General features: G+C 41.6%; 2 protein-coding genes across 4 annotated transcripts; one reads left to right on the top strand and one right to left on the bottom strand.

Annotated features, from left to right (window-relative positions):
* Positions 1 to 1,597, top strand: LOC120418952 (crossover junction endonuclease MUS81). Its single transcript, XM_039581490.2, has one exon. The coding sequence runs from the start codon at positions 205 to 207 to the stop codon at positions 1,585 to 1,587; it is 1,383 nt and encodes a 460-aa protein (XP_039437424.1). The 5' UTR covers positions 1 to 204; the 3' UTR covers positions 1,588 to 1,597.
* Positions 1,561 to 10,157, bottom strand: LOC120418953 (venom protease-like). Of its 3 annotated transcripts, none has more exons than XM_039581491.2 (4): positions 9,875 to 10,157; positions 9,589 to 9,816; positions 9,258 to 9,528; positions 1,561 to 2,211 (listed from the first exon to the last, which is right to left on the bottom strand). In XM_039581491.2, the coding sequence occupies exons 1-4, from the start codon at positions 9,981 to 9,983 to the stop codon at positions 1,623 to 1,625; spliced, it is 1,197 nt and encodes a 398-aa protein (XP_039437425.1). In that variant the 5' UTR covers positions 9,984 to 10,157; the 3' UTR covers positions 1,561 to 1,622. The 3 variants fall into 3 exon arrangements, with proteins under 3 accessions (XP_039437425.1, XP_039437426.1, XP_039437427.1); XM_039581492.2 differs by having other exon boundaries at positions 9,887 to 10,153; XM_039581493.2 differs by having other exon boundaries at positions 9,893 to 10,145.

Raw genomic sequence — 10,157 nt, 5'->3', positions numbered from 1 at the left:
GTAATTTTCCCGGGAGGAGGAATCCCTTTTTAAACCGCGAAAAAACGTAAACATGTGCAGTTTGCAATGCAATTTCTAAACGTTTGACTCATTTAAATAGCAATTTTGTATTTATGAAATTCTAGATGAAATTTACATAAAGTAATGTTTCTGTAGTTGACTAGTGTTAAGTGACCACTCTGTGATACCGTCCCCCTTTGCACCATGCCGAAGCAAAACTCCAACCTGCGCCTTCGAATCGTCCCGGACGCCGACACCACTCAACCGTCCACCAAACGCGCCCGGATCGCGGTCCGGATGCACCACCCGAACCCGCTGTTCGAACGATGGCTCCAGGAGATGATCGCCAAGGCCGAGGAGCGGAACACGATGGGCCGGATCCCGCTGCAGAAGGCGCTGGAATCGCTGCGGATGTTCCCGCTGCCGTTGGCCTCCGGCCGGGACTGCTTCATTTTGGCGCACTTTGGCCGAACGATTTGCGAGGCGTTGGACCAGAAGCTGCGGGCGCACGTGGCGAACGGCGGGGAGACGTTGGGGAGCTGCCGGGAGGTTGTGGAGCGGGTGCTGAATGATCGACGGGAGGGACATTACCGGGAGTTGGTGAGGGTGTTGGGGAAGGGCGAGGAGGATGTGGCGGCTGAGGTGGAGTACCAGTTGCCGGAGGATTTGGATTTGGGCGATACGGAGGACGAAATGGAACCGTGTGCTGGAACGAGTTCAGAGCCTGCGGAGCAGGTTGTTAACATTTGGGATCCGAAGGTGATTCTGCTGGTGGACACGGCGGAAACGATTGGCAAGTCCAAGAGCAACCTGGATCGAACACTTAAAGCGCTGCAGCAGAATCACGTGGAGCACGAGGTTCGCCGGCTCAGCGTTGGGGACTTTTTATGGATTGTCCGCGATGACACGGGCGCGGAGTTCATTCTCCCTTACATCGTGGAGCGTAAAAGGATGGACGATTTGGCCAGCAGCATCAAGGACGGGCGCTTCCACGAGCAAAAGTTTCGCCTGAAGCAATGTGGCCTCGCCAATGTAATATATTTGATCGAGCATCTGGGAAACAATCGTCAGGTTGGAGTTCCGGCCAGTACGTTGTCGCAGGCGGCCCTCAATACGTTCGTGCAGGACTTCACCGTGAAGTATACGGAGAATCATCTGCACACGGTGCTGTACCTGGCCACGATGACCGGCTTGTTGGGCAAGAATGTGAAGAATAAAACCTTCCAGAACATCACCAACCAACTCGGCGAAGCGACGAAAGACTTCAACCTCAGCCACTCCACCATCCCGCTCATCGCCTTCGAAACCTTCAACAAACAGTCGTCCAAGACGCGCGCCTGCACGGTGAGGGAAATCTTCATGAAGCAGCTGCTCCAGGTCAAGCTGCTTACAATCGAAAAGGTAAACGCCATCGTAGAACGCTATCCGACGCCCCGCAAGCTGTTCCTCGCCTTCGAACGCTGCACCAGCGAAGATCAGAAGGAACGCCTTCTGAACCTACCCTACGGACCGGCCAAAAGGAACATCGGATTGAAGCTGAGTAAAATCGTCTACCAGCTGTTCATGAGCGATGTCTACCAGCGATGACGTCGTTGAGGTAAGTCAGTGTTTATTATCCATTCTTAAAATACAAGATTCTCAATCCAAGAGATGTACGCGTAAACGCGCGAGTAAACTCCCGGCGATCCGGACAACCCGCAATACTTCCCAAACGAGGTCACCCCAATGATCGTGTACGTGCAGTACACGTTCTCATCATTATAAATCTGCAACGGCCCGCCCGAATCGCCCTGGCACGTGTCCTTCGAGGAGTTCCGCGACCCGGCACACATCTGACTCTCGCTTCTCAAGCCCTCCTTCAGCTTTCGATTCGCCTCGAACATTGGCGCGCACTCCTCATGCCCGAACATGTCCAGCACCACCTTCAACAGGATCGCGCTCGTTGCGTCCCCGTACCCAATCGTTCCCCACCCGGTGGCAATGGCCCGCCGGTTGCCCAGTTCCGCCCCCATTGGCAGACAAATTGGCCGGATGTACGGGGAAAATATGACCCGCCGGTCCAGCTTGATTAGCGCGATGTCGTTGTACTGCGACGATTGCTTGTACTCCGGGTGGGGGATCAGCTCGGCCACGGCAAAGTCCTCGGGGAAGGCTTCGTCGTTGGAGGAGTCCAGTGCGAGCTCACCCAGCCGGACGACGGTGGCGGGACCGCTGGAAAGTGAGGAGGAAAATGTGGTCAATTAAATGCTAATGTTCGATAATACGGGACTGAGACCAAGTACAGCAACCAGTAGAGCAGCTTTATGTGAACAATCCACACTCTGATTTTTACCAAAGTTATTCCTATTACTTTTACAAGCATTTTACAAAAACATGATTTCCAAAGCTTGTTCTCGTCTGACAAAAATGCCCTGTTGCCCACGTGAATTCTATTAGGGCATCTCCACCGCAGAGACCTAATTGCGCGGCAAAGCAAATTTGGCACCCCTAATCTCACATAAGAGTGACTTTTGAAAATGCTGGATTGTAAAGTTTTTTTTACCGGTTATGCAAGTAAATAAAACCCGTCCGATTGTCTTTTGATTTTCTAAATACATATTTTAAAGGGGTAATGAATACTTTGATGACATTGATGTAATTTATTTTAATTTCAATTTTAATTTTAACTTTATTTCATATTACAGTGCTCGTTCGATAACTGAGCAGACAACTGGATGCCCAGTTACCGAATGCTACTCGCTAACTGGGCTGAACAAAAATTCCCTAGAAGATCACCAATGCATATTTGTTTAATAAAATATAAAAACTAAAGTTACTTCGATTTGTGTCCAGAGCTTATTTTCCATGGTTCCTTTAATTGTAGCTTGAATTTAAAATAAACTGAACATTTTTGTTTATTTATCACACTTGATTTTTGCCTTCATTGACCCCTCGGTCATTTTGGTTTGTTTATGTTTTTGACATTTGTCTGCTTTTTAAGTGGGCTATATCCCAGTTTAACAACGCCCAGTTACCGAACATGTACTGTATTTCAAGAGTCGTTCCTATGATTTTTTGTTCAACTTTATAGATTTTGCTGTTCTTGTCAAATTGTTTTCTTCTATAAGGCCGTTGCAAATATTTTTTGAGGTTTATGTTCGCCGACTGTAACCAAAGTCGAGGATTCAACATTTGGATAGAAAAAAAGTGTTTTTTAATGCATTTTACACCAGTATAGTTGTTTTACAAAAAATGTTTTCAAAATACGATAATACAGATTTTCTCGAAAAAAAAAACTTTTTGCGGTTCATCGGAACTTTACAAAAAAATTAAATATGTTTAAAGAAGCTCAAATATGCCTAATATGATTATAAACGCTGGAAAAGGCATTTTAAATTGTTTTCAGTTGAGTAGACTTCTATTTTCATTAAAATTTGGAGGTTTTTAGAAAAAAATATGTTTTGCTGGTAATGTAATACCAACTTCGGACCTTTTCTGAAACAAATCATTTTTTTTTAATTATTTATCAGTAAAGAGCATCTAACGAACGTGTAGAAGAGCAATTTGAAGCATTTTTAATCTAGATATTTTTCATATTGATCGAAAACCGATCAACAAACGGCTTTGTTTATAACTGGCGCTTAGGACCATTTGAAAACTAACACTTTCCAAATTTTGAACTTTCGAATTTTTGCTATTCTAAATTTCTTGATTTTTTAAATATTTGAATATTTCTAGATTAAATTTTCAAAACAACCTATCCCTCATGGGTTTCCTATGCAGATAGGACCTTTTGAAAATTTAATCGAGATTTGAGCAATTCTCTACGAAATCGGTCTTTTTTCTTCAATTTTAATTTTTGTATTTTTTAATCCGACTGAAACTTTTTTGGTGCCTTCGGTATGCCCAAAGAAGCCATTTTGCATCATTAGTTTGTCCATATAATTTTCCATACAAATTTCGCAGCTGTCCATACAAAAATGATGTATGAAAATTCAAAAATCTGTATCTTTTGAAGGAATTTTTTGATCGATTTGGTGTCTTGGGCAAAGTTGTAGGTATGGATACGGACTACACTGGAAAAAAATGGTACACGGTAAAAAAAAAAATTGGTGATTTTTTTATTTAACTTTTTATCACTAAAACTTGATTTGCAAAAAAACACTATTTTTAATTTTTTTATTTTTTGATATGTTTTAGAGGACATAAAATGCCAACTTTTTCAGAAATTTCTAGGTTGTGCAAAAAATCATTGACCGAGTTATGAATTTTTTAATCAATACTGATTTTTTCAAAAAATCGAAATATTGGTCGCAAAATTTTTTCAACTTCATTTTTCGATGTAAAATCAAATTTGCAATCAAAAAGTACTTCAGTAAAATTTTGATAAAGTGCACCGTTTTCAAGTTAAATCCATATTTAGGTGACTTTTTTTTAAAATAGTCGCAGTTTTTCATTATTTTAAATTAGTGCACATGTTTGCACACTTTTGGAAAAAATATTTTTGAAAAGCTGAGAAAATTCTCTAAATTTTGCTTCTTCGGACTTTGTTGATACGACCTTTAATTGCTGAGATATTGCAATGCAAATGTTTAAAAACAGGAAAATTGATGTTTTCTAAGTCTCACCCAAACAGCCCACCATTTTTTAATGTCGATATCTCAGCAACTAATGGTCCGATTTTCAATGTTAATATATGAAACATTTGTAAAATTTTCCGATCTTTTCGAAAACATTATTTTCAAAATTTTCAAATCAAGACTAACATTTTAAAAGGGCGTAATATTGAATGTTTGGCCTTTTTGAAATGTTAGTCTTGATTTGAAAATTTTGAAAATAATGTTTTCGAAAAGATCGGAAAATTTCACAAATGTTTCATATATTAACATTGAAAATCGGACCATTAGTTGCTGAGATATCGACATTGAAAAATGGTGGGCTGTTTGGGTGAGACTTAGAAAACATCAATTTTCCTGTTTTTAAACCTTTGCATTGCAATATCTCAGCAACTAAAGGTCGTATCAACAAAGTCCGAAGAAGCAAAATATAGAGAATTTTCTCAGCTTTTCAAAAATATTTTTTCCAAAAGTGTGCAAACATGTGCACTAATTTAAAAAAATGAAAAACTGCGACTATTTTCAAAAAAGTCACTTAAATATGGCTATAACTTGAAAACGGTGCACTTTATCAAAATTTTACTGAAGTACTTTTTGATTGCAAATTTAATTTTACATCGAAAAATGAAGTTGAAAAAATTTTGCGACCAATATTTCGATTTTTTGAAAAAATCAGTATTGATTAAAAAATTCATAACTCGGTCAATGATTTTTTGCACAACCTAGAAATTTCTGAAAAGTTGGCTTTTTATGTCCTCTAAAACATATCAAAAAATAAAAAAAATTAAAAATAGTGTTTTTTTGCAAATCAAATTTTAGTGATAAAAAGTTAAATAAAAAAATCACCAATTTTTTTTTACCGTGTATCATTTTTTTCCAGTGTAGTCCGTATCCATACCTACAACTTTGTCGAAGACACCAAATCGATCAAAAAATTCCTTCAAAAGATACAGATTTTTGAATTTTCATACATCATTTTTGTATGGACGCTGCGAAATTTGTATGGAAAATTATATGGACAAACTAATGATGCAAAATGGCTTCTTTGGGCATACCGAAGGCACCGAAAAAGTTTCAGTCGGATTAAAAAATACAAAAAAAAATCGAATGACCGAAATCCTAGAGAACTGCTCATTTGAGTTCGCCTTCACTTCTTCAACCTGCCTTTGACATTCTGCTTTAGTCAGTTCACACACGAAAGATTGAACGGTACGCAAAATCACTCACGCAGTCATTTGACTCTCGCCACCCAAGGTATATAGATTAGATACGGTAAGGCGGGTTTTTTCTAGCTGTCAAGATAGTTAGCACGAAACCGGGATTTTATATGGAGATTTTCAGAAATGTGGAAATTTGACAATTTTCCGGGCGAATTTCACCGGATTTTTTTTTTCTGTGGAGTCGTTAAGCATGCCAAACTGAACCGAAAAACGCGTTTAGTTGAATTTTTTTTTTTCAAAAAATATTATTATTTTAAAAGCGTATTTCGGTTCAACAACCCTACAGAAAAAATCCGGTGAAATTTGCCCGGAAAATGGTCAAATTTTAACATTTCTAATAATCTCCATATAAAATCCGGGTTTCGTGCTAACTATCTCTTTTGACAGCTGGAAAACCCGCCTTACCTTACTAATCTACATACCTTGCTCGCCACTTCTCTCATTCGCCCGTTCGGTTGAAGTTCTACAGAAATTTCTATCACCATGCCATGACCCATGACCATGACTGCGTTCAAATGACTGCTGTCACCGCACTAGCCCGCACAAGCAAGAAAGAGAAAGTAAAAGAGAGAAAAAGCATGTATCGTCGTGTCGCCCGGCTGTCAGCCCTTTCTCGTGTCAACTTCGTGTGTATCAACCAAAATTTGCATCCAAAGAACGATAATGACGGGCGCTGTCAGTGAACATTTAAAGATCGGGTCGATGATGATAGCTGAATCTCGAGCTCTTTCAAAAGTCAGCAATTTGTGGTATTGACCGGTCCTCTTTAGAGCATTTTGACGTAGACTACGTCTTTGTCGAAGGTACTGGGGTGCCATTCCAAAAAACCCGGGCCGAAGGCCCTGGAATACTGCGTCATCCGTCAAACGCTTATATCTTCCTTCCCTCTAATCGAATCGACACGATTTATGTTCTATTCGATTCAAAAATTTTTCAGCAATTTGCTATGAAACTTTCATTGTTGGCAAAATAGTTTAACTATTGAAACAATTCTTGACTTTTTTTTGATAAGGTCCTATAAACAAATGTAAACATTGAGTGTATCCCTTTCACACCTTATGTCAAAGTCCATCGGAGTAAGCGGGATATACTCAATGTTTACATTTGTTTATAGGACCTTATCAAAAAAAAGTCAAGAATTGAATGTTTTAAAATGTTTTCAAAATGCAGAGATTTTGCAAGCAAAATGAGCGCTTCCCACTCACGGACGGGAATGTCAAGTACCTATTTTGAGGGGAAAATCACCCGAGCAACGCGACCGAGTGTCGGTCGCGAAAAAGGAGGGGAAGTAGCGAACCGAAATCATATATAAGAACGCGCGCTCAGCCCATTCTATCATTCACGTCTCAGACGTCGGACCGGCAGCAGCAGCAGAAAAGCTCAGCCCAGAGCAGCAGCAGCGGGAGAGAGGGACCAGAACTGGAAAAGAAGTGCGCATCGCCTTCTCGTCGGTACCGTCAGCCAGTTGCCTCTCGATGGCCGGACCTTTTGGTTTACGGGGGCGACGGATTGCACAGCTTTCTGAGGCTGCTCTCGCCCCAACCCCTCTCCCTCCCCCTCATTCTGCTACCAAACATTCATTCGGTTCGCGAAAAAATCGTTTTTCGTTCTTCTCTTTCCTTCCTCCATTCGATGTTGTTTAGTCAAAGATTTATCAACACATTCTAAGTATGTTTACATGGTAGCTGCGGTACACAGTAAAAAAAATCATGGTAAAATTTCATCTAAAACGGAGTACATCTTTTATGTCAGAAAAAAGCTTTAATTTTACCTCTAATATTGTGTAAATTTACATCTGGCAGACGCTAGGAAAAAATATCTGTAATCCTAAAAAAAATATTAAACCGGCGATAGTTATATCTAGCTTACTGAGTCCGCGCCCCAACCCGCACGGCCAACTCGCCGCTGTGAAAACTGGACGATCAAAGCCAATGTAGCTCTATGTACCGTATATGCAGTAAATACAGTATACAATGTACGGAGCACATAGAGCTACATTGGCTTTGATCGTCCAGTTTTCACAGCGGCGAGTTGGCCGTGCGGGTTGGGGCGCGGACTCAGTAAGCTGGATATAACTATCGCCGGTTTGATATTTTTTTGGGATTACATATATTTTTTCTTAGCGTCTACCAGATGTAAATTTACACATTATTAGAGGTAAAATTAAAGCTTTTTTCTGACATAAAAGATGTACTCCTTTTTAGATGAAATTTTACCATGATTTTTTTTACTGTGTATTGTTCGCATCTGATTTGCCATCTCTTTCTAGTAAAAGTCAATTTGAATCGTATATAAGTTCCGTTTCAACAACCGGTACGTACACGGTCCGATTGAATTTACCGATCGCATTCACGATCTTATTCCGTTAATGTATTTCAAGCGTCTAACTAATTCATCAAAATTAAGAAATGGAAAACTCTGTGTTCACATATCAAAACTTTACGTAGTCTACGCCATTCCGGTTATGTCTGTGACATAACTACTTTGACTTTTTTCTGCCAACTAACTATTCTGTGATTTAATTTTTTTACAGATCCAATTTTGGTCAATTCGCAGAATTCTGCCCTTGATTCTGCCATTTAATCCCGCGGCGGGCGCTCTAAAATTCTTTGTGTAAATATGGGTATTCGGCGCCGTCGCTCCGTGCCATACTTTCATACAGTTAGGAGCCCAGTGCGGCGAAGTCCTTGTAGATAAAAAGGAAGACACTAGTGGTTGGTACTAGCAATGGTGGCCGACAGCTATAAAGTCAACTTCGTTTTTTTTCTACCATTTATTTGTATGCTATTAAAATTTTCTGCTGATCAACTTTTTTGAAAGGCAGCTGCTAATTAATATTCTATTATTTAATTTTTCTGCTGATTAAATTTCTGTAATTCAAAGTTCAATGTGCAATGCCTTTAAATTTGTCTGCCTTTTAACTTTTCGGCTTTTTAATTTTCTGTTTTGACCCTTTCTGCCGGTTGACCTTTTTGCCATTTAGTTTTCCGCCGATTGAAATTTCTGCCATTTGGCATTCTGTGTTCTCTTCACCACAATATTCCTATAAGGCTAGTACGCAGATCGGATAGAAAGGGGTCAAGAAACAGCTTTACGAACAGCAGAACAAAGGAGAGGGAGTGATTTCTTGGGGCTTTTCTTCACCCTTTCTGGCTTGCTTTCGCTGCCGCTGCTGCCCATTTGATTTTTTTCTTGACCGGTTCTTTCCGAAGTGCGTATACAGCTATAATTGGATGCAGTGGTTTTAAGGCTCTACAAAAAAAAGTTATTCTGCCATTCGGCATTCTGCCGATTGATTCAACCTTGCTCGATTCTTTTTCTGTCGTGAGTACTGATACCAAAATGGATATTTTTAATGGGAGGTGTTAATATCCACCTTCCAAAATTGGCTTTTTTAAATGACCCAACTCATCACAAAGCACCAAAACAAAGCAATACTTACTGTTCCTGCGAGATGATACAGTGGCCGGCCGTCAGCACGAACCGGTCCGACACGAGGGAACCCCCACAGAGATACTGCACCGCCGGCACGCCCCCGTACCCAACCAGCGCCATGTGGGGAAACTCGCGCGACTTGGCCGCCTCCCCGTCCACGATCAGCTCGACCGCCTTGTGGCCACACTTGTCCAGCCGCTGCAGGCGCGGCTCGTCGACTCCGAGCGGTGAGCTGACGTACTCCTTGGAGTAGACCGCCTCACCGTACTCGGCGCATTCTGGTTAAAAGTCGATTGGTTAATACGATAAGACTGCTCTAAGTTGGACTCTATACTCACTTTCCGCGATTTTCGGATGGTTGTTCAAGGTCGCCGTAGCGGACGTTGTGCTGCTGGTTGTCCTCGGTTGAACTCCGTCCGGACAGCACACGACCTGGACCTTGTTGATGAAGCCACACTTGGTGGGATTCCCGCGCCGGTTCCGGATGTCTGCGATGACCGAGGGACACTCCGCAACCGGACGACAAATCCCGGGCGCGTTGGTTCGCTGAACGACGCACTCATCACCTGGAACACGAACGAAACACGATGAGTCAGCTGCTTTGCAGGGAAATTCCCCAATTACCGTAGGACGCACTTATACCTGGCTCAGTCTGGCCGTCGACTTCGATGACCCGGAACGATAAACAACAAAGGGTGAGAACCGCCGCCGCGAATTGCACGCAGAAACGCATCTTGACCGGCCGAGCTTTGCTGAGCGAATAATCTTCTCTCCAAAGCAGCGTTGATTCTTGCCTTCTAGTTCGGCTTATTAATTAGTGTGCGCGTTCGAGTTGAATAATGCTCTTAACTTGCTCAGCATCACCAACACAATGGTGTGCCGGGTCCACGCGATGTGCTTAGAATGA

The sequence above is a fragment of the Culex pipiens genome, chromosome 2 (genome assembly GCF_016801865.2).
Source record: "Culex pipiens pallens isolate TS chromosome 2, TS_CPP_V2, whole genome shotgun sequence".
Classification (NCBI taxonomy): Eukaryota; Metazoa; Arthropoda; class Insecta; order Diptera; family Culicidae; genus Culex; species Culex pipiens.
The sequence above is the reverse complement of the archived record's forward strand: the minus strand, read 5'-3'. Positions and strand labels throughout refer to the sequence as shown.

Excerpts from the sequence above, each read along its gene's own strand:
- LOC120418952 (XM_039581490.2), top strand. The coding sequence starts at position 205 with ATGCCGAAGCAAAACTCCAACCTGCGCCTTCGAATCGTCCCGGACGCC.
- LOC120418953 (XM_039581491.2), bottom strand. The coding sequence starts at position 9,983 with ATGCGTTTCTGCGTGCAATTCGCGGCGGCGGTTCTCACCCTTTGTTGT. Across the intron at positions 9,817-9,874 it reads AGGTATAAGTGCGTCCTACG|GTGATGAGTGCGTCGTTCAG; the intron begins GTAATTGGGGAA and ends TTCGTGTTCCAG. Across the intron at positions 2,212-9,257 it reads TGTATCATCTCGCAGGAACA|CGGTCCCGCCACCGTCGTCC; the intron begins GTAAGTATTGCT and ends CTCACTTTCCAG.